General features: G+C 39.6%; 1 protein-coding gene across 1 annotated transcript; it reads left to right on the top strand.

Annotated features, from left to right (window-relative positions):
* Positions 1-2,725: 2,725 nt before the first annotated feature.
* Positions 2,726-24,087, top strand: RASSF6 (Ras association domain family member 6). Its single transcript, XM_003205672.4, is given in 12 exon segments — positions 2,726-2,911; positions 7,224-7,313; positions 14,101-14,179; positions 15,363-15,514; positions 17,430-17,521; positions 17,951-18,135; positions 18,557-18,658; positions 19,616-19,667; positions 20,651-20,716; positions 20,719-20,768; positions 20,856-20,953; positions 21,747-24,087. Coding segments are annotated over 11 exon segments (1,023 nt in total). The 5' UTR covers positions 2,726-2,911; positions 7,224-7,242; the 3' UTR covers positions 21,823-24,087.
* Positions 24,088-24,213: the final 126 nt, after the last annotated feature.

Here is a 24,213-nt window from a genome sequence, read left to right as displayed (position 1 = left end):
GGTCCACAAGAGACTGCCTTGTAAAGGCTGTATGTTTTGCATGTTTAGTGATCGGAGCTAATCATTAATCATCATTTCTTAATTTCTACTGGCTATGCTTTATCAGCTGTGTCTGTGAAACACCATGTTACACAAATATTGCTGTTGATTCTTGAGTACACTGACAGAAGACAATCTTGTTAAAGAATGGGTAATTCTTTGCAGGGTAAACCCAGTTGTTCTGAATTCCCTCATTTCTTGCTGTTAATGATGCCTCCTGGCAACTTCTATAACGTAAAGCAAAGAATTTGACTGTGAAATTCAGATCCCATCATTTGAGACTCAGAATTCTGTCTCAGAAGGTCCAAGAAGCCATTTCCACTTTTGGAAATGTTGATCTGAAGTTGTCCACGAACAGCTGTTTGCAAATGATATTGAGGACTTTTTTTCTGCTTCGCAATGAAAAATATCTCTTGTGAGTTGTGTATATAGCGTGACTTTATGATCATGCCGTGGCCAGCCTCTTTACTAGGACTGCGTACTGTAAAAGTGGAAACTTTTGCTTTGTTTTGTTTGTTGTAGGTTTTTTTGTTGTTTTTTTTTGGGGGGGGGGTTGTCTTTTACTGTTGGAGATGTTATTCTATGCTCAGCAGTCTGTCAGTTAATGATTTGAGGCCAGGTTATTAAACAACTGGACTTCAACTTCCAATTATTTATTAACCTAAAATAATTTGCATTAACTGTGTAAGAAGCCAAAAAGAACTGTAGCCTTTAAGGACACAAGGATCACAGTATTCTCTTCCTGTTCAAGAAAAAAAAAAAAAGCAAAACCTTTTTTACCCTTTATTTAACCATTTCATAAGTATGCTGTGATGTGTTTAGACTTCCAGTGCACATGAGCAACAATCATTGAGAAAGATGAGTAACAATACTCACTCTGCATGTGAGGCTTTATTATCCTACGAAAGGAATAGGAATATTTATTCCTTTAATTTACAGCAAACTAATCACTGCTTTGTGGTCCTAAAGTCATTTTTTTCCTATGTAATTTTTACTCCCAGATTGCACCAATCAGCTTCCACTAGGTGTCTATTAGTTAATTACATGTGACCTTAATGAGATCAGATCTGGGTCAGTGGTACAGGTAGTTCACGTGTGATAATGAAAATGAGAAACAAACCTGAGCCATGTTCCCTACTGCAAAAATCAGTCCACCTGGTTTAACTGAATATGAGGTTTATCGTCCATTATTACAATGTTGTTTTTTTTACTTTGGTATCTTAATTTGAGACATTTGCATGAATCTAACTAATAAGTACATAGAGATTTCAAAGCCTTACTAGTAAGTGTAAGGGTATCTGTAACACCTAAATCTAAAAAAAAGAAAAAACAACAACAACAACAACAACAACCACTCCCACCACAAACACACGCACTCTGAACAACAGCAGCAGCCAAACACCTTAAATGTTGGCTGTTAGCATGAACACTGAAGGGTTTAACTTCACTTTATATTTTAGAATACTTGGATACCTCCTGGTACCAAATAGCTTCATGGTGTCAGTGTCCCGCAGGGTGGCCCAGCTGTCAAATATGGATGGATTTGATTTTATCTTGGTTTAGGAATTTGAAGGTAGGCTCTGCTTTCTCTCTACTTTAACCTAGAGTTGTCAGGAGAGTGCTCAGGTATCTGAAGGTACAACAGGAAAAATCAATTTAAATAAGTTGAAATTGTATGGATTTGTGTTAAACCACTGCAGGAGTGGTGGAGCTTTATGTGAAGCTCCAAGTTCACCACAGTGTGGAGCTTCTATGCTGTGGTGAATTGAGCAAAAATCCTGCATGCTTACTTCTTCGTGTGTTTTGAGAGACTTCTCAGTATTATACCAACCAATAAAATCTGTATTTATGTACTTTTGAGGTGTAGGACTAGAAGCTCTGCAGATTGGACTGTAATCTCAAATATCAGATATGTTCTGTTGCATGTACATCTGTCTAGCTCTTGAGAGGAGCACAGCAGAGGATAATGACAGGGGTGGAAAGCAAATATTAACAGGTCTGCCAGTCCTTTGCATGAGATGATATAAAGCAGAGGCAACTTGATATTAATCATAGCGCCTTAAGACTGGCATTAAGACAAATTCAGGTCCAGTATTTCTCATACTCTTCTCTCTTTGGGCCAACGGGTCTCAGTCTTAAGCTTGATTCTATGAATAAATGCCTAAAACTGGATGGACAAATAGTAGGAGCTTGGAAGGTGATTTTTTTTTTTTTTTTCTAGCTTAAACATCTGCTTATATGATTAGCTGCTTAGCAATTAAGTAATGGTGCTTTCTCTTGCCCAGTGAATAACATTCATAAGAATATTAAGTGGGTAAGCAAGGAACTGAGTTTAGAGCTGTTTGTAATGAAATGATCAAGATGTGTTGTCACAGTTTTTTGTCATAATATTATAAATCCAGATATTTATATTTAGACATCACCTGTTTGTATGCATTCTTTATTTCACTAAACACTAGAGATTTGGGTATATCCAGAGAAGGAACAACCACATTAACCAGTGGAGTAGAAAACAAACATGAGAAGAGTTTAAAGCCTAGCGGTGCTTTCAGCACAGGATGTTTCAGGGTGTGCTCTGTCAGCAAATAATTACCGAGCGCCAGCAGGTTGCCTCTCGTTATGGGGTTAGTGATTAAAGTGTTAACCGGAGCCTCCCGTAGGTGCAGCCGTGACTCAGGGAGCACTCCCTCAGCTGCGGGGAGGAAGGAAAGTGGGAAGGTGAATGCTCCCAACATGCACCGAGTGCAGGGAGTGTCCTGGCTTTCCAGCACTCCCAGGTTGGTGAGCAAAACAGTAATTAGCAGCTCCGTGAGTTCTGTAGAGAATCAGAGGTAGCTGTCAGCTCGTGCCATGCTGTCATGCTTCTTCCAAGGTATGTGGTACTCCTTTGCTTCTGTTCTGCTCATGTGCACAGGTAAGTGAAACGTAAAAGCTGGAGCTGTTCTGCTAGCTGCGTGACCTGCAGCGTCAGGGGAAAGCAAGGTCCTTCGCAGTGATCCAGAACTTGAGTCAGATTATTTTCAGGTAATTAGGGTGCCAGAGGGAAGAGGAAACGTTCAGTCAGTTGGAAATTCTTGGAAAAAGTTCCTAAATCTCAAAGCGACTTGCATGAGTCCCTTGTGATAAAGGAGGCAGACCCCATGCTGCCTGTCGCTCAGTCACCAGCAAGGTTGTAAGCACTGTGCGGTGACCTTGGCTATTCTGTGTGGGGAGTGGAGGCTATCTTTCTGGAGAGACCTGAAATAGAAAGGAACTTCATAGCAATGGGTGAGTCATGTTTGAAGTACATTTGGTGAAGCCCTGCTGTGCAGTCACTGTTCATGCAAAGGGAGGGAGCCTCTGGGTGCTGAGGGGCCATGTTCACCAATTAACACCAACTTGCTTTTGGTTTCAGTACTTAAAGCTGGTCTGAAGCTGCGTGAGTGGAGGGGTTGAACTGTTTTGCGTATTTGAGTAGTGCAGTGTGCTGTATTGTAACTGAATTTTAAAACAAAATGCAAGAGTAACTGGAAGACTTAAAGCAAACAAACAAAATCACCTTGTTTTCAGTGGGGGGAAAAAATGCTAGCGTTCAAACTTATTTCAAAATAAGTAACTTCTTGTGATTAAATCTTTGCTTTGGTGGTGAGGGCATGTAATTTAAAAAAAAAATTATATATATATATATGTAAAGACACATAGAATTAAAGTATATGACTAGATAAAGACTGATCAGCAATATAGCAATATTCTGCTGATACTGGATTTCCTATGAATATGAACAGATTATAACTCTTTTAGAAATAGAGAGCAGTTCAAGAATGGGCTAAATACCAGACTGCTGAGTTTATTGCATTGCTGATATTCTTACAGTGCAAAGCTCCTTGTGCTGTACAAAATGTTATATGTTTGTTTTGCTGACAGCCAAGTAAATATGATTCTGTGATAAACAGCTGGACTTTGTGGATTTTATACGAGAAAATGAGAACACTCACACAATCCTGACTTCCAATATTTTTGGAATAACTTTAGAAAGTACAGGTTCAAAATACACAGAAATTCTTAAGGGTTTTCATGTTTCCAGTTTTTCTTAACACTGGTAGGAGCTCTGTATAACACACTGCTTGCTCTGCAGTCCCCATCTTAATCTATGAATGTGTCAAGAAGCATGTCTAGGCTGTTGTGCACAGCATCTTCCATAGGCTACTAAATATGAACTGAAATACTGCTTTACTGCTCAGCTGGACTTGTGGGTCAGGTGCCCTCTCCTGCAGTCGCATCCTTTTATCCTGGTATAAAAATTTATAAGGACTTTTGCTCTTACTTTGCCTTGTCTTTCCTCCATCCCTGTCTTTGTGATGTTTTCCTGAAGCCACAAACTTAAAAATTGTGGCATGTTATGAAATTAAACTAGTTCTCTTATCTCTCGAAACACTTTGACTATTTCCTGTAAGACATAAATATTATAAAAAAGAAAATCTACTTTCTCATCAGGTTGGTCATGTACCCTCATGAGGATATTGGTCCTCTCACAGCTCAGGGACTGCATAGTAGTTTTTTTTCCCCATTTTTGTGGACTTTCTGATAGTTGTTGTCTTCCTCTGGAGGTTTTCATTTTGCATCCGCTCCATTTCTTATTTACTCCTATTTTTCCCCTCTCTGTCTTTTGTTTCCTGACAAATGTATTTTAGGCTTTGGTCAGCCTTCTCCCAATAAGTTTCTTCTTTATTAGGTGTCAGTCCTTGAAGTTGGTCCTTCCAAGGCCTAGCTTTCAAAATCTTGCCTCTCTGAGGGAATTTTGGGGTTCTGTCTGAAGGGAAGTGATTCAGGAGATATCACTGGATAGGTGCCAAGTATAGCAATAGCTATACATTGTTGAGAAAGGTGAAAAATTAACACACTTTGATCATGCTCTAATGATATTTATTCACTTAAATGTTGCTACTGGCATGCATAAAGAACAAAGTATAGAAATATAGCTGGCAGACATGTGCAGATCCCCAAGGGAACTCCTGCTCTGTGAAAGGATTGGATGGCAGCACACGAGTTTGCTCAGCTGTTGAGGAGCCCATGGGCATGGGCTGCCCCATCCCTCACATTGCTCTGGGGTGAGCAGATAGAGGTGTGTGGTGTGATCCTGGTGAGCAGAGCTGCTTAGATGGGGATGACTGGGGGAGGCAATAAGCATGTGTGCCAGCTGCAGGTAACAGCTCATTGGACTGTGAGACAGAAAAGGGGAGTTGTTGGTTATTTCCATCACTGAATGATCTCGTTTGGTCTCATTGTCGGTGCTTTAAGGGCAACCAGCAAATTTAAGGTATGCTTAAGATTTTTAAGGCAAATACTTCAGTAAGAGCCTGTCACTACTGGGCGGAACATGGTTCTGTGGTAATCTTCTTTTTGTTTTTTTTTTTTTTTTTTTTAAAAAGTCACTCCTATCTATCTGTTGAGGTCACTTTTTTTCATCCATATGAGTCACTTTACAGTCAAATTATACTGGAAGGTCTTCAGCACTGAGCAAGAAACAGTGCCAGAGTTCAGTGGCGTGGCTGCTCTAACGGTGCCGGAGCTCCCTGCTACTCTTCACAAGTTTTTTTCTGTGGAAAGGCACTCAAGTGTATGCCCGGGTATTCAGGTGCCAGTGTATGTGAACATCTCTGCATCTTTCAAAACTGTTTTGAAATGAGTTTAGAGTGGGAAGCAGATTCAGTTAGAGGTATTAGTAAATTGCATAAAAACAGATTTCAAGGTGTGGCTGATGGTTACTGAACTTATCTGAGAGGCCAAGAAACAGCAACATCAGATTAGAGTGCAGAAGTCTCTTCCTTATATATAAACTCGTCCCTGGGTCTTTTCAGTAAGTGGATAAATTTCACCTTCATCTGGATGTCACCCAAGACACAGTGGATTTATAGAACGCTTTCTCCTGCTGCTCATGTAAAGTTCATTTCAGTAGCGACCTCATTTGATTTCAGAGATTGTGTAATAACTTATGACAACCCTCTCTTATATGTCCCGTGGGTGAAAGATAATATAAAAACTTCTCTTTTGCCCTCATTTTTCACAAGTCATGCATGATAACCTTGACGTCTGACTTTAAAGGAGCTTGCTAGTGTGGAATCACTTGCTCAGAAACTAGTCACTTTTACTTAGCTAGTTATGGTCTCTACAAGCTTTAATTTCCTTTCTAACTTGATTTCCTGGATACTATTTGCCTTTACTGTAGACAAACTGATTTTCAGACATCTTTTACAAGGCTGGTTCTGGGGTCTGACATCAGGCTGAAGACATTCTGCTGGCATAAGTGCTAATGGACAATGAGTGATAATAGGCAGATTCCTCTGTCACCATTCTTCAGTTAGAGAGAAATTAAAGTAGAAATTAATGCAGTCTATGGAGATTGTACTTCTTGCATTTTTTCCCCTTTTTACTACTTCTTGGGCTGAGATTAAGATTTTTTTTTCAGTGCATTATCAGCTGTCAATCCTGATTTTCTGAGTCTTTTTTGTTACTTTCTTCGGTTTACCTTTTATTCTAATACCTGAGGGTGAAATAAAGCAGCCAAGACTCCATAATTATGTTATTGAAGAATGAATTGTTGGAGTATCATGAGTCTGGCTTTTTGCCTGCACAGTGTGCTGAAATCAGTACGTGGAGATCTGTAAATTGTATTGCTACATCACTTTAATTATAGCCTTATTCTCGCTTTAGTACTTCATACTTCAGCTGGTTTCTTTGTGTTCTGCAGGATTCTGCCTGTGATCAACACTTTTTCTCTTGTCTGGTCTCACAAACCTAGTTAAGGGTGATTTGCTGAGTCACTTTTTTTTTTTTGTGACCTTGGGCAATGCTCTATCCATAATTAGCAAATGAACCCTTAACAGTAAATGGGTTTCAGTCTACTGAGTAATAGTCATGGAGTTCTGGAGTATTTCTAAAACTACTGGAAAAAGTAATGGCATATGTTCTACTAGGATTTAAACTACTGTGATATACCTGGTGGGAATGACCTATGGCTTTTTTTCCTAGAAGGGAAAGTATTTGGGTATTAAGGCTATGCACAAAGTAGCTGAAATATGATTTATTTAGCCTTTTAGCTTCAGTGTTTGACTTGCTTTTGCTTTGCAAAACTAAGGCTTTGTTGCTGTGCTTACCATTCAGAGCTTTATTAGAATTAGTGAAAATATTTTTTTCCTTTTGTTTAGTTTCATGTCTTCTGAATAAATGAAGAAAGTGACTATGAAAGCGCAGCATCTTTCTTCTGTTTCCATTAATGAGGAGAAGTTTATAACCAGGTAAATTTTTAAAAATAGAATTTAAAAATAAAATAACTTTGCTTTACTCATTGCTCTGTATTTATTCACTAAAGGGGTCCTGTAGCAGCAGCAGTTCCTACAGCTTGCTTTCTATGAAGCATTGATAGAACAAAGAGGTCTTTTATTTGGATTTCAAAAATTGAAGCACAAAACCTTTTGGTCTGTGGATTTTGTTTATTAGTTAGAACAACACTTTTACAGGTTACTGAAATAACATTTAAAATTAGGGAAGAAGATCCTTCTGTCCTGAAAAACTGTTGAAATGGAGTGTAAATTCCAGTGTTTAACATGACTTCCATGTGCTTGAAGCAGTAATTTGATTTCTATCCCCAGATGGTGAAGTTTCTGTACAAAACAAAATGTATTAGGCTGTCAGCTTTGTTCTGTTGTGAGTAGTAGCTCTCTAACTTACTTAGAAAAAGTTTGGAACTGCACATGAACTGTTTTACGTGAGATGCCTTTCTACAGTTGGATGTTTGTTAGTGATTTTCCTATTGTTCCATAAATCCTGAGTCCCCCAGTGCGTGGTTCCATCACCTTCTTTGGGGATGGCTTTTCTGCATGTTGTTAAGAGCATGAGAACTGAAATATATGGCAGCTTATGCAGTATCAATTCTATCCCTCCTGACATTCCTTTCAAAGAAGAAGCTAGCTAAACGTTCCCAAGAATGGAGTTTGTAGTAGAATTTCTGATGCTACTCTAAGTATTAACATTTGAACCTTAATATCGGTTAAAAACAGTGGTGTTGATTTCTCCCTTTTTAAGGAAGACCATTAGAACTCTGTCCAAAGTGTGGAGGCAGTAGATACATCCCTCCCTTTTTTTCTAAACAGCTGCTCTCAAATTATGCTGCTACTACTTTTAATAAATAATGTTTTTTTTGTCAGAGGTAATTAGTCTGTGTTAATTTTCATGCAGTTGGTACACAAAAATGTTTGGAAATTGGAAATGGGACTATTCAGTCTCAGGAAGAGAAAACTGAGAGGGGATCTTACGAATGCTTATAAATTTCTAATGGGTGAGTGTCGAGTGAATGAGGCCAGGCTCTTTTTGCTGATGGCCAGCAACAGGACAGGGAGCAATGGACACAAACTGGTACACAAGAAGCTCTATACAAACATGAGGAAGAACTTTTCCTGTGAGGGTGATTAAGCACTGGAAAAGGCTACTCAGAGGGGCTGTGGATTTTCCTTCTCCGGAGGTATTCAAAACCTGCCTGGACATTTTTGTGTGCAACCTACTCCAGGGATCTCACTTTAGCAGGGGGTTGGACTAAATGATCTCCAAAAGGCCCTTCCAATCCCTCTGATTCTGCGATTCTGTGAAACGTTCCAGATGAACCAGGTCAACACCCTTCTGTGTTAGTCACGGTTACAACTGCTGTTCAAGTTTCCTTCCTTTGGGCTATGGGGAGAAAAGTTTCTGGATTCACTAGTAGATTTAATGTGCTCTCAGACTTGCTTCCAACAGAATTTGCAGGCTATCGTCCTCCTTCTGCACCTTGAATTGGCAGTTATGCAGCTCTTCTTCCAGTCATACCATGCAAATCTTGCTGATGTGGCAAGTCTGATTCTTGGGAATTGCAGAATGAAATTTGCATTTACCTGGCTGAAAAAAATTCATAATGACTTTAAGCATAACTGCTATAAAAATCTATGGATAAATGCATAGGTCTCAGATGAGAGGAGGATATAAGCAAACCTTACAGGATTATTGAACATACAGTGTGCTCTTCGTGGTTTACCATGAGGGCGCTTGACTAACTGCTCCCTTATATCCTGCCTTCATTACTGAAGAAACCAGTGAAAGTGCACTATATGTTAACTTCTTGTTTTGTCACTACATAATTCTTCCAGTTATTTAATGCTGGCTTTCATTAATTGCTGTGTTTGGCTGTTGTCACAAAGGCACATTACAAGGGACACTGTGGCAATGCCATGGAGTTGCTGACTTTACTGGCAGCACAACTGCGAGGAGACTCTAACAACAACCCCATGCAGCCCTACAGGCTTGAAGAAAAGTGGATGGAAAACTGCCTGATGGAACAGGACCTTGATACACTGTTAGACAGTCAGCTGAATGTGAGCCAGCGGTTTTCCAAGGTGGCCAAGAAGGCCAATGGCATCCTGGCTTGTATCAGGAATGGTGTGGTGAGCAGGAGTAGGGAGGTAATCCTGCCCCTGTACTCAGCATTGGTGAGGCCCCACTTTGAGTACTGTGTTCAGTTTGGGCATCTCAGTGCAGAAAGGACATTGAAGTGCTGGAGCAGATCCAATGGCAAGAAGGCTTGGAGAATATGCCCTGTGAGGAGAGACTGAAGGAACTGGGGCTTTTAGTCTGGGGAAGAGGAGGCTGAGGGGAGACCTCATTGCTCTCTTCCAATATCTGAAAGGTGCTTACAGTGAGAGCAGGGTTGGTCTCTTCTCACTGGTGATAGGACGAGGGGAAATGGCCTCAAGTTGCTTCAGGGAAGTTTTAGGTTGGATATCAGGAAAAACTTCTTTACAGGCAAGGTTGTTAAGTGCTGCAATAGGCTCTTCAGAGAGGTGGTTGAGTCACCATCCCTGGATGTGTTTAAAAACCATTTGGATGTGGTGCTCAGGGACATGATTTAGCGGAGGGTTGTTAAAATTAGTGTAGTATGGTTAGGTTGGGGTTGGACTTGATGATCTTTAAGGTCTTTTCCAATCTGAGCAATTCTATGATTCTATCTGCCTCTTTGTTAGGGCAGTCTTGGAGCCCTCTCAGCCAAGATGCGCTACGCTGACTCAATCTGGAGCTAGTAGGAGAGTGCATGTATTACTCCTTTTTTGGACTAAAAGAAGTAAAAACTTCCTTATGCTTCTCCACTACACAAGAACAAAGTCTACGTCAGCTATTGTTTTGTCTCTCTCTTAGGATTTTTCTAATAACTTGCATGGTTAATCACTGTTTGTTCCACTAATATAAGACTGAAGCCTGAAAGATTTATGCAAACTTCTGTGGAAATTAATGGCAAGTTTACTTAGTTTCTTGCCTTTTCCAGAAGAAAAATCTTCAGAGCATGCTCTACGAAAGGTTCAACAGAGTCCATCACACAGTCTTCTGGGTTGTGGTTACCTTATCTATCAGAACAAATCCTGGGATGTAAGGATAGATTATAGCCCTGCCAAAAAGGACTTGGGGATAGAGTTGTTTGGTAAGCTGGACGTGAGAAACCAATGTGCCCTCACAGCCCAGAAAGCCATATGTATGTGGGACTCATCAAAAGAAGCATGGTCAGCAGGTCAAGGGAAGTGATCCTCCCCTCTACTCTGCACTGATGAGACCTCACCTGAAGTGCTGTGTTCATATTTGGAGTCTTCCGTACAGGAGAAACATAGACCTGTTAGATTGGGTCCAGAGGAGGGCACAAAAATGATCAAAGGGATGGAATACCTCCCCTACTAGGGCAGGCTGAAGGAGCTGGATCTGTTCAGTCTGGAGAAGAGAAGACTCTAGGAAGACCTGACAGCAGCCTTTCATTATCTAAAGCATGTCTATAAGAAGGAAGGAGACAGACTCTTTAGGAGAGTCTGTTGTGATAGGACAAGGGGAAATGCTTTCAAATTAAGAGAGGGGAGGTTTAGACAGCTGTAAGAAAGAAGTTTTTTATAATCAGGATGGTGAGGCTCTGGAATAGGTTGCTTGGAGAGGTGGTGGGTGCCCCATCCCTGGAGACATTGAAGGTCAGGCTGGGCAGGGCTCTGAGCTACCTGATGTATCCATAGATGTTTCTGTTCACTGCAGAGGAGTTGGACCAGATGAACTTTTAAAGAACCCTTCCAACTTATAAAGTTCTATCATTTTACAACCCTTACTAAATCACTTTGCTTTTAGCCTGTGATTTCAATTGCCTTTGCAACCAACATGGCCTAAAAGACAGGCCTTGCAAGAGGGCACAAGTCCTTAAGTATTCTTAATTTGTTCTCAGGGAACTGACCTCCACAGCTTTCCACCTTCCAAAAGCCCACAAAGTAACAACTGTTAGTGGAATGATTGCTTGAGATATTATGTTGTGAAGCAAAGAAGACTTAAGTATTCAGTGTCTTAAAAGCAAGATCAGCAGGTCTATCACAACATATGTCAATCAAAAATGTGGATCTCTTACTTGTACCTTAATTTTGTGTTGCATCTGGATTCTGCCTGTCTGAGGCCAAGACATGCTTAATCTTGCTTCCATTTAGCCAGTGTGATGAGAGTTTTTCATGTGCCTGATTCATATCTAAGTCTGTTATTATTTTCACTTTTGGTGGAATGACCTGAATATAATCCCTCATAGCTCAGAAGACTCAGAACCAGGAATGAGTTATTCCAACACAGTGGGGGGAAAAAGGGCTTTCACCACCTGTTTTTCTAGGGTTTAAGGTCAAAGTGACTTAAGGTGGATGCTGAAAGTGTGGTTTTGGAGCCCAACAGGCTTGATAGAGCCACTCAAAATATATTTTGGGAACTGCAGCAAGTTAATGAAGTAAATAATTTACATCCAGAGCCTTAGAGAGGAATGCAGTTTGAGATCAGCGCTGCAGACCTTGCCCTAGTGTTAGCTACTGAATAAAAGCCCTGCTTCTCTTCGCCCTTCTTGCTCCCTCTCACAGGGAGGGACAAGGATCACTAAGCAGCAGGGCACTACCAAGTGCAGTTAGTGTCATTCAGAAATGCTTTTGCCCAAACGCTCTGGATACATAGAAATGGAAAGAAGGGGCAGGCACAAGACTGTAAGATATCTGCTTACAGCAGTCATGGAGACTGGATAGCAGAGAGATACTATGAAATAGTGTTCATTTCATCCCTGAAAATCTCTTTCCTAACTGCTTTGCAATGGCCGATAGGCTGGTCATACTTCTAGGGGAGGTTGCTCTTCAGCTCATCATCTCTGATAAAGGTGCCACTGTCACCAGTGATAGTGCCCTTGTGTATTCTAGGGTGTGGGTGTATTGTGATTGATACAGGAAAACAAACATGAAAAATTCTCCCCAAATGCTTCATCCAACGTTTCCTCTTCCCTAATATTATGTTGTTAATTCCCTCTCTAAATGTACGTCTTATAGAAGTGTTTAATACTTTGCATACCGCCTCATTCAGAATGCTGCTACATCTGGAATTTTCTTGGTGAACTCTATGACTTTTGCAGTATATAAAACTTAATTTCTACTGTGTGTGGTTGCTATGTGTGATTTGATTCAGTGATGCTGCTATAAGTCAGTTCTTGTAGTTTTTCTATTTATGCTTGAAATTGGTGTAGAAGCTGTAGTAGCACTTCTGATAGTATTTGGGTCTTGAATGATTTCTTTAAGTCTCTGTGTAACTTTGCTGTGAGATAAGCTTTCATTTGCTGTTTTAGTATTTCTGTTATAATATTTATGCTAGACAGTATGGAAAAATAGATGATATTTGGAAGTAAGCTTGGTGTTTTCACTCACCACTGCATGTCAGACCATGCGACAATCTTGATTGTTAGTCATTTCAGTTAATTCTTAATCATCATCAGTAAGGTGATCATGTCTCTCTGGCCAGTTTTTATCCATGCAGGTAGAAATTACCTTCTTGAATTGTAGTTTAAATAACCTTTGAAAGTTGTTTAACTGATCTGGGAAGAATGTTTCTTGATGCTGAAAATACTCATCATCTGTTTTTCTGTTCAGGCTCTTCTAGCTTGAGCTGCAGCTTGCTTTTTTTCTTCATGGCTCATAGCACTTCTTACTTCCTCCGCTCTCCTTTGGGCTCTGTCAGCGTGGTGTGTGGTGTTCTTCAAAAGCAATACTAAAAAGCAGGGTGCTTTAACCAAACTCAACCTTCAGTTGTAATTCAAGCAGACTGGCTCTGAGGAGGGTACTCCCCTGGGTACCTTCTTGTGTGGTACAGCACAGCACTGTCTGCTGGTATAGAACAGTGACCAGAAGTCACTTTTGCAGAGTGCTGGTGCCTGAGCACTCGCTATTTCATATTTGTGCAGCACAGTATTTATTGCTTCTTCCCTATCTGCAAGGCCCATGTGAGCTGCAGTGTCAGCACTGTGGGTTTTGGTAGCACTACAGCTGTTAGATGTGTGATCTAGCTGGGATGTAGTAGCACAGTGTGTGTGCCCACAGACTGCTTGGGGTTTGCTCTGTGAAGCATTTTCACAGGAGAAGGTTATGCTGTGCTTTTTTAAATTGTAGAGCAGCTTTCTGTTTGAAGTCTGATACAATGGGCTTGGTTATAACGCTGGCTTGTAGACAGATGTTTTCTTCATATAGCCTTTCTCCTCTTAGTGAAGCTGTAATGTTGCAAGCAGAAGGAAACTGAATTATTTTGTCAAGGCACACTGTAGTCACTTTGATGAAGAATAAATGTAAAAGCAAAAATGCATTGAAAACTATCATGTGGAGAAAACAAATTGTAACCTAATTAAATCTTCTGCAACATTTTGTATGGGAGCATTGTTCCTGTTTGCTTCCCCCTCACTCTAGCAGAAGTTCAAAGTACCAATTATTCTAGGGCAGTGCTATTAATGTCATTTAAGACCAACTAATTCATTTCCTCTGTGTATCAGGTCTTTAAAAAAGTAACTTATGGGCAACCTAGTATTCTGACAAAATTTTACTCCTGGAAGACTTATTAATTACTAACCTATTCAAATGTTCAGTGGGTAACAGAGATTGAGAAAAAAAAAAAAAAAAGCAGTACTCTGCCACATAAGCCCTGGATTTTACAGTAGTAGAGATGTTTAAAAATGATTAATTTTATCGTGGTCTTTTATCCTAGAGAACAGCTCCATTCTCTTCTGAAGGTCTATAACTCTTATTATTCTGATCAAGAAAATCTGCAATTGTCATATGATCAGGTAAGGATCTGTGTGAAAATGAAACAAAAAGGATACAAGAAGTATAAAGTAATAGTTGAAAACGTACTGATGGGTGCTGGTGCTTAACAGAGTTAGACTGAACAATGTAGGATACACATTGTGCCTTATTATGTTAGATGAAATATATCACTATAACCAAAACACCCCAGCAAATGCTATTGTCAAGAGTATGTGAGAAGAGAGGTGAAAAAGGTAAGTTCAGACGAGTGGGAATTTGAGATCATTGAGTGAGATTTCCTTGAAATCCCAGTCACAGAAAATCATTCTTTGGGTCAACCTCTCAAGTCTCAGTTCATTAGCTGGGAGGGAGCTAAACTGCAAAGCTTTCTGCAACATGCAGATCCTCCCCTATCCCTTCTGCTGGAACAGGCAGTTTGTAATGGCAGGGCTGCCATCAGTTGAGTTGATTTGCAGGTTATCAGTCTCTCTTCAAATGTGAACCTTCAGCATAGAGAATGCACCGTAGCCCCAGGAATGTCCCTTCTGTGGAGACCAGAAGAGTCTGTGTATCTGAAGGACTGCGGAAAGCATGAGTTGTGCCTATGATACCAAAGCCCCTGGCTTAGCAGTCTGAATATCCTTCAGCATCAGAAGATGTTTCTGCATTAGAATGAGAAGGACTCTTAGAGAATTTCTAGGCAAATATTGTCTGAAAACTGGAAGTATTCAGCTGTCTGTCACGGTTCATTCTACTCAGAGACCTAGTGACCAAATTTGTTGTCAGCAAGAATGGGCATCAATAACAATGTTGCATTGCCCTACCTCAGTGAGGGTGACTTCATTAATGTTGTCTTTCCTCTTTGATAGCAATTATTCTCCCCCTTTGTTCCAAAAGAACTACTCACCCAAGCAGAACAAATAAGATTTGATTTCTAATTGCCTATGATTGTGGAAATGTTGGTTGGAAAGAGCCTCTGGAAGAGTTATCTAATCCAGCCTCCTGTTCGGAGTAATGCTGACACTAGGTGAAGTCAGCTCTGGCTTTAGTGAGCTGAGTTTTGGAAATCTCTAAAGACAGAGATTTCACAACCTCTCTGTGTGACCTGTTTCCAGGTCTGTGTCAGCATGAGCGATTTCAGTGCATTCCTGTTTAACTGAAGGGAATTTCTATGGCTCTACTATGATGCAGTGCTCCTTTTTAATTCTTTCTTCCCCCCAACAGCGAGAAGGAAGTAAACCATTTATTGAAGGAATCTTATCAATATTTTGGGGAGTTCGACATCCTATCCGCTTAAAAATTCAGGATGAGAAGCAGATACCCTCTTTTGTAACATTGAAGTCAACAGAGAATGTGGGCTTGTTCCCCAGTAAAAGGTAACATGTTAAGAAGGGGGGATGGCTGATGTTTCAAGACAGCTCATGAAGGTGGCTTCAAAGGCTATGGCTTATCTGGGATATAGTTGCATATCCTAGATTTCCCAAAGGCTGCAACATCAGGTTGACTGTGTGGAGCAGTGCTCTTCACCAGGTGTAAATGAACTGGCCTTTCACCTCTGCTGGACAGAAAGATGCATCTTGCTCTGGCTTTCTGCTTGAGAATTTTCAAGAAGGTGAAGGAGGAAGCTGCTCTTGTCTATACTGATTGTTCACATGCAAGCACTGGGAAATTTATGTACAAAAAAATGTTTTTGAAAATAAGAATCTGTACATCCAGTAACATGCAGCACCTGAAAAAAATGCCTAGTGGTACACATTCTATACCATGAAGCAGAAAGCTGGTAGATTAGTACTAAATTATTGTCTGTGCTAGGTTACTTCTCAGATGTTTCAGACATGACACCATTGCTTCTCAGGGCAAAGTTAAAGCCAGGAAATGAATATTTAGTCCATGCAAAATCTGATGTTAAAAACCCTAGAGATGTAAACAGATGAGCTGTTCCTTCAGACATCTGCCTATGAGTGTTCTATGTTGATCTGAATCCTGCTAGATTTCCCAGATCTTTAAATAAATAAATAGCATAAGTGCTTAGAATATTTCCTTTTTCTGTTTTTAATACTGTTTCCCAAGCCTTGATTGGTAAATTTGGAATTACATCTGACAAGCAGAAGCTGAGTAATGTGCAATATGGAGGCTGAGCCAATATTTACCCTGAATGATTCCCTAGTAAATTCTGTACTTAAGAGCTCCTTTTCTTAATTATTTGTTGTCTTAGATTGCATGTGGTATATATTTGAACTGTGGGTTTAATTCTATCATAATTGCAGCTGCTTATCTCCAGTAAAACCAGGGACATTCTTCTTCCTTGTCTCTTGCTCTTGAAATTAGTGGGAAACCTGGCGAGGAGTAACCAGCAATGAACTTGAGGAAAATCTGGTTCTCTTTGCTTACCTTTAGTAGGTCTCTTGTTACCGGTTACAGCTGTCTTGTATGATACAATCCAGTCAAGCAGTTAAATTTCTCTTTGCCTTTTATTCTTTCAAGAGTGTATGACTGGTAGCAAATGCGGATCTTTAAAGTAAATATTAATTCATGATCGCAGAAATGTGAAACTGCCCTGACATGCTTTAAGGTATGCAGAAAAGCTTGATTGTTTGATCTTAATTGAACTTTTTAAATGCATGGAACAAAACTGAGATAGTTGTTTGGCATGCTCATTGGAGTTAGTTGAATATTGTTTTGACTAGTTATAGGAAATACTTTTTTTTTTTTTTAAACTATTTTCTTACAAACTGGATTATTGTTGGTCACAGCAGTAACTGGCCAAAGATTTTTGCTAGAGACTTTATTCAATGAATTATGGAAATAATGACATAGGAAAAGTTAGTCTTCAAAACAGGCATTCTTCTCAACAGATGGCTTGAAATCCTTGCTGTCCTACAGAAACGGTTTGGAAAGCTGTACAATATTTCATACATGCCCTGTGACTATTTAAATGTCCAAGTATTTTTTTTTTCCTGTGTGTCTGCATGTCATCCTACCTGTGGTCGATCTACAACATTGCCATGAAATATGCAAAGAATTACTGCAAATAACTTAAGGGCTGTCATGTTCAACTTTCAATCTAAATAGGATTTTGTTACGTTTGGGATCCCTAATTGCGCCTTATTTTTTTTTTAAATTGAACAGAAATTTGATTATGACATGAACTAAAATGACTTACTTTGTATGCCACATTGAAGGCTGTAATCATGTTCCGTAAAGTTTTGAACAGGGATAGGAATGTGTTATCTGAAGCCTGGATACAGGATAAATTGAATTCACTAAGTGAATGTAGGTTTGTTATTTCAGAGGAATGACACGATGGGGAGAATTTGATGATCTGCATCATATTAGCGGGGAGACATTGAAATCTACTGAAGAGAAGCTGAACTCTGAGAAAAGTTAGTGTCTGTGCTCTTGTGTTCACTAAGATCTTTGTTCTGTAACTGCAGAAATAATTTTGCATATTAGATCTCAGCAAAGGGTAATTTTTCTCAATCTGTTTACCATCTCTTATATGTTGCTGAAATAGTGACATATGACTGGTTGGTGAAAATATGGCTGTACTGATAACTTTTCAAATTATATGTACTAATAGGCTGTGTTTTTACCAAAAAAAAAAACATTCCTGAGAAGTAGAAAAAGTGGCAATTGTTGCCTGTGGCCACTGCAAGCAGCCTATTACTCTTCATTGTGTGCCCATGCCCAACTCCCTCCCAGAAATGTAAAACAAAATAAATCCCTCCACCACGAACCTTCTCCCTGTGTTGGTATTGGCAAGGAGCAAGGTGCAGCTGTACAATATGCTGATGCAGTTTCATTCTGTCTAGGTTATTCATATTATGAAAGCAACACTCTGAAGTCCAAGAGCGAGCAGGAACATGACTGTGCTACCCTGCCCAGGGCGGTCAGCAGTGCTGCAGCTGTAAGGAAGAGGACCAGGTTCCCCATGATTGCAAGAACAGAAGTGGAGACTCACAGATTTTCTATTAATGGCCACTTCTACAACTATGAGGTACAGATGTAGACAGTTGTTTTTCTTCACCTGAGGTTTGGGTACTGGAGCAGAATAAAACCCCTCATGAGCTTCTGGACCTACCCTGCATCACCTTAGCCAGGGGGACATTCCCCACTTGGTCCCTCCATATGGCCATGCCTGTGTCCTTGGGCTTTGGCCTCTAGCCCCAGGGAGGAAGGTTTCAAGTGCACACAGCAACAGTGTGGTTTGGTCAGGGCTACAAAGAGTCCACAGTGATCCTTCCTTCTTGGGGGCATGCATTCCCTTCTCCTGAGCACACCGTGTGCCTTCCCAGCAACACTGACAATGTACTTGACAGTTTGCTTCATCCCAGAGCTGCACTGGTTTAGATTCTTTTGAGTCTCAACTGTTGATTGCGGGAGTCCTCGTATTCACAGCCTTTTGCTGTTTTTCTTAGACATCAGTTTTCACTCCAGCTTCTGGATCAGAAACCAAGATAAGAATTAACAGCCACATGAGAACAAGAGAAGTAATAGAACAATTGCTTCGAAAGTTCAAGGTAACTGCATGCTTACAGAAGCCAGTGCAACTACATTCTAGAAATGATAACTTGATCAGTGTCCCACCAGTCCTGTTTGAAAAGCAGGAAATAACTGGAATCATAATACATGAAATAGAGCATATGTACATGAAAGTAAGCCATAGGTGAGGGGAGTGTTGCTTTTATTTTACAAATGCTTAATGACTAGATATGCTTAGAAAAGATATGTAATTTGCAGTGAAGGAAGAACTAGTGAATGGCTTCTTTATGCCTTCATGTACTGGAGAGGAAATTGCACCTTCAGCGTTATTCAGCGCAGAAAAAGGATGTTTGACTGTGCTTCCCCCTAGTGATAGGCCCTAGTAATTGTATTTTTCTGAAAGCAAAAAGTAACCATTGTTTAGCATGAGTGCCTGGTATGCACACTGTATTGGATCCAGGCACACAGAGATCCAGAAAGCCAAATTTAAAAATGGCACTCTGTGCTCTGTTCTGTGTGGCTTGACTTATATACAGTTGTACAGCATATATTGAAAATAATTTTGAAGTAGACCCCTTTTTTCTGAACTGGTGGTGCAGGTAAGTGGATTGGAAGAGATCACAGGTTGCTGTGTTAGTGATAATATTATCGGAAAACTTGACTATCATCTGAAAAGAAAGCTGTATGAAATAATTACGGATACTGAAAGGAAACTCTGGAAAGATCGCTTTTTGTCTAAGATGGTGTGTGTTGCTCCTTTAGGCAATATGGTAGTATTGGCAATCATAAGGCAGTGGAGTAGAAGGACAAAGGTAATGGCAGCGCAGCTTTGAATTTTATCCAAACAAAAAGTGTCTTCTAACTTCTAACAAAGTCCTAGTTTGTGGGTTTTAATTTAACATTGAGTTGAGAAGCATCTAGCATATCTGCTGCTGATGAAATGTTCAGGAAACATATCAGTCAGTCTGAATAGTGTTTTGGTTTTGTGTTTACAGATAGAAAACAGTCCCCATGAATTTGCACTTTATATTATCCATGTGTCTGGAGGTAAGCCAGATATTATTGTGGGGTCATTTCATTTCTATTTATCTTCTGTGTACATGGGGGGACTGCTTACCTTGGAGTGACAGGATTCATCACAAGCATCTGTCCTTGCTCACAGTGCCTAAACACAGTATTTTTGCTTTACTGGGACCCCTTAGATATGTGCGCTTCTCTGATGGAGAGGAAAACCTGAATAAATGTGTTCTGGGTACTTTGAGTGCTGTGAGTATGGCTGCTTCTACTAAGCAAACCTCAGCTGTTCCTGTAATTAACATCTACTTGAGATGCTCTTCTGCTGTAACTTCTGTTCTAGATGACCACATGGCAGTCTTGGGATGCCAGTTTTCATCTGTCGCTGTTATGGAATATTTTAATTGGAAAAGGGACATAAGGGTTTTAGGGAGTGCTAAAAGATACCCAGCTTGGCTTTGAAATGCTAACCTGGTGAAAACCAGACTAAACACACTTCATTTGGACTTCACAATTTTGAGACATAGTCATGTATCCCCCAGATGTCTAGTTCAAAGTATTCAATTTAAATAGAAAATGCCCACTTTCACAATGCATTATGACTCTATTTCTTCTTGAAACTTTTTTTTTGTTAAAAATAATACTTAAGAGAATGGGAGAACTGAGAGAAATGTCAAAATGTGAGTTTGAAAGGATGTTTGAAAATTATAAAGTGATTTTTGTTTCAGTGAGTTACAGCCGCATTGTCAGGCCTAGAAGTAATCTCTTAAACACATACTTGATTACCTAAACTGCAACTCCTTTGTGTTGCATTTTGAAAGACACTGGCATATGGTAGTATAAATGTAGGTGCCACAGCTTCCTGAGAATGTGCATTAGAGACTTGTTATACCCATACTAATTGCACATCAGGCAAAGATAGAAACTTTGCCAAGAAACAAGACTTCCAAATGCATCTAGTATTTAGAAGAACTATTGTATACTCTATATATCAGTGCATTGCTTTTAAATCTCAGAAAAGAAGCAGCTGAGAAGTGGAGACATTCCCTTGTTGCACAGACTCCTGCAGGGGCCATCAGAGAAGGTTGCCAAGTTTTTCTCATGGACAGGGATGTGGAAGAGGTCAGCAGTGATGTATGTATATCATCATTCTTACAGTTCACAGTATTTTTCCCAGTTAACATAGTCACTAATGAGCATTTCTCTTCATTTTCTTGATAGGTTGCTCAATATATTCAATTTCATCTCCCCTTTTTGGAATCAATTCTGCACAGAATAAACAAAGAAGAAGAACAGGAGATTCAACAGACAATTGCAAAGTAAATAGAAGTGAAATTAGGGGGAATCACTTTCAGTCCATTAGAATTCTTACAGTTATAGTTTGGTTCAATAGATTAATGCTTTTATGTATCGGGGTGCAGTTACTGCTTACACTGAACTTTGTGGGAATCACAATTGTTTCTGTATCCTGCATCCCTAAATGAGCTGTTGCTGTGGAAGATACCAGAGTAAATTCCAAACCACTTATAGAAGGTTGGAGTTTTTCCATAAAACTGGGAGCCCTGGGGTCACTTCTGTTGTGCTTTGGATGTCTTCTGAGCCTTAGATTGGTACTTCAGTTTCTACTTGCTGCTGTGTATTTCCCTGGAATGTGTAAATGCAGTAAATATTGTGGTACTAGTTAAGTGTCACTGCATTCAATTTAGATAGATGCAGAACTCCAGATGCAGAAGAATATCCTTTAGAACTTAATTTCTGAAAAATGACGTGTGGTTTTAATGGTAGCTCAGTATTCACAACAGCTGGAGATTAGAGCCACACCAGTCACTCTGAAACTATGGGGTCGAAACCAATGTGAATCTAAACTAGCTGTGGATCTGCTAACTAATGTCCATCAAATCATTTTGAATAAAAATAGCCAGGAATAGAAAGAAAAAAAAATACAAGCTATTGCCATTTTCTGTCAGAATGGCTTTCATTGCAACTTTTTTTTACCCATTCAACTAGAATGTTAAAATTCAGGTTAAAAATGTTTTCTAAAGGATTCTGTGTGATTAAACACTTTATTTCTCTTTCTCTCTCTCTTCCTTTCCTTCTCTTTCTCTCTATCAGATACCTTAAAGAGAAGCGTGTGATATGCCAGCACCTTCAAAATCGAACTTTTAAAAAAACAGAGACTACTGTTTGATGTGATTTAGCATATTGCAACTACCACCCACTGCCTTTGGCAAAGGAAAGTCTGTGTTTTCTTGAATGTGCCATCACTGAGGAGCACTTAGGGCACAAAGGTGTGCAAAGTGCTTTTTTGACAATTTTGCAACTGAAACTGTACTATGGCTCTGGAATACAAGTTGGGGACCACCTAAGAAGATGGACTAAATCATCCAAAAGACAAAGTCTGAATCTAACTTGAAACTTCAGATCGGGAAAAATCCTGAGCTGAAAAAGCACAAGGCTTTAAAATCTTCTAATTTCCAAACCATTACCAAGAGTCTGGTATACATGAAAATGTTGCAATAACCAGTGTGCTAATTGTGCCAAAAATAAGAAAAGAAAGTATTTGACTTTCCTTCTGTTAGAAAAAATGATAAATTTTATTAGGAGGAAGCTTTTCTGTAGAGTTAAGTGGCAAAAGGTATTTATGTATCTAAGACTGCAGTTAGGCATTTCACATTTCACATAACAAAAATACCTACACAAGAGAGACCTGAAAGCCCAGTGGCTTCCAATTGGTAGGTACCTAACTCATATAGCCTTTGAGTCAAAGTTTGAAGAATATAAATATAAGTCCACCATCTTCATGGCTACTCAGCTCTTAAATGTATGAGCAAAAGTATATCTAACATGTATTTTAAGCTGCAAAGAATTCTCACAAAGTATTGTGGCATTTGCTTGACTGGGTGCTAGAAGGCATCCCGTGTTTTCATTGAGACAGATTATTCCATGTTACTTCCTCTGTTTTCTATTTGGCAAAGGAAAAGAGAAGTGTTTAGTGAGAGGCTGACGTCACAATTCTTATAGGATGGGGTTGGCATCCTTCTGCAGATGCAGTTTCTGGACAGTCTGACAGTTGCACAGTGTACAGCATTCCTCTATCAGATCCTGTGTGGTTCAGTCATGCTGAATAGTAAAGCTCAAATTGTAGAGATGTAAATAAAATGTGCACAATTAAGTGCCCTCCTGTAGTACCTTTTTTTTAATGTGATGTCTGTATTTTCTCCCAGCAGTGTGTTTGGTTTCTGCAGATAACAGGATGTATGTGCTGAGAGGAAGGGAATTGGTTACAGAAAATGATATCTAGAAATCATGTGGAATAAATCAAGTGTGAAAAGCTGTACTCCCTGTGAGGTGATGTTACTTGGATGGTAACTAAAAAATGAGAAGTCGTCGTGCTAATTAAACTATTGTGCTTGGGGCAGGTGCTTATTTTAATATGCAATCTATTATAATCTTACAGAGGAAATTATTATGGGCATGGGAACACAGAGGGGAGAAATAAAAACAATTCAAGCAAGATGCATGGCATTTGTAACAGTTGCCTTGGGTGTGCCAATGTCAGTTCATTGAAACAGAGTTATGCATGCAAATGTCACTGAAATTTCACAAGTGAACCATTCATACATTGATTAGCCAAGTGTTTAGGAGATAGGAAGCTCACCATAAACCATCACAGGTTGGGCTTGTAAGGTCAAATTTCAGTGAAGTTTAAGTAGTTAGTCTACGGTCATGTCTTGTTCTTATCCGAAACCAAGAAGTTGTTGTCAGCTTGAACCAAATCAAGCACTGTCATTTTTTGTTCAGCTGCAGACAGGTATGTTTTGGCACTAACTGGCCATACTGAGACACTAGAAACTATGCTAAAGTATGGGAACAGACCCCCTTGGACTGTATTTCTTGCTTTGTTCTGCCTAAATTACTCTAAGGAGCAAATCAGAACTGAAACACAGAACAATATGCAGATAGCTCAAACTTATGAGCAGGGAGAAAATCTAGCCTGCACTCAGAAAAACTGCAAGTGCTGCAGGGCTGTCTGCATCTTCTCATTGTTTTAACCAGAAAAAAAGTATTTACGTTTTTTTTTGTGTAGCTAGCCTATTTCTGTTGTGCTCCACTTGGTAAATGCTTGTGGTTGTATGAATGTGCAGTGTGAAAGTAATGGAGCACGGTATAGTCACAGTTCTTTGGTCTGAGATTTGAAAAACTAAAGATAGTGCCAGTGCACTGACCATGTGGAAAAATGTTTGCAAAGCAGATTATCCAATCCTGTATGTTCCTAAATCAAGTCATTTTTTGCCATCATTTGATGTTAAATACTTGGATCCTATTGAGTTCACTTGTCTTGCTGAATTGGGACTAAATGGTACTGGAAAACTAACAATGGAGCCTACCACAAATACAAATGTAGGTTGCTGGATTTAAAGCACTAGTGAAATAAAGCTGCTCTGTTACAGTGGTGTGAGTTGTGTGAATATTGCGGTCGCTTAAATGAACTGTTTCTGACAAATGCTGACAAGAATAGAGGAAGATTTTATTCCAAAGTGTTATTCCATACTCAAGGTAGCAGTAATGAAAAAATTCA

The sequence above is a fragment of the Meleagris gallopavo genome, chromosome 4, assembly GCF_000146605.3.
Source record: "Meleagris gallopavo isolate NT-WF06-2002-E0010 breed Aviagen turkey brand Nicholas breeding stock chromosome 4, Turkey_5.1, whole genome shotgun sequence".
NCBI lineage: Eukaryota > Metazoa > Chordata > Aves > Galliformes > Phasianidae > Meleagris > Meleagris gallopavo.
The sequence above is the reverse complement of the archived record's forward strand: the minus strand, read 5'-3'. Positions and strand labels throughout refer to the sequence as shown.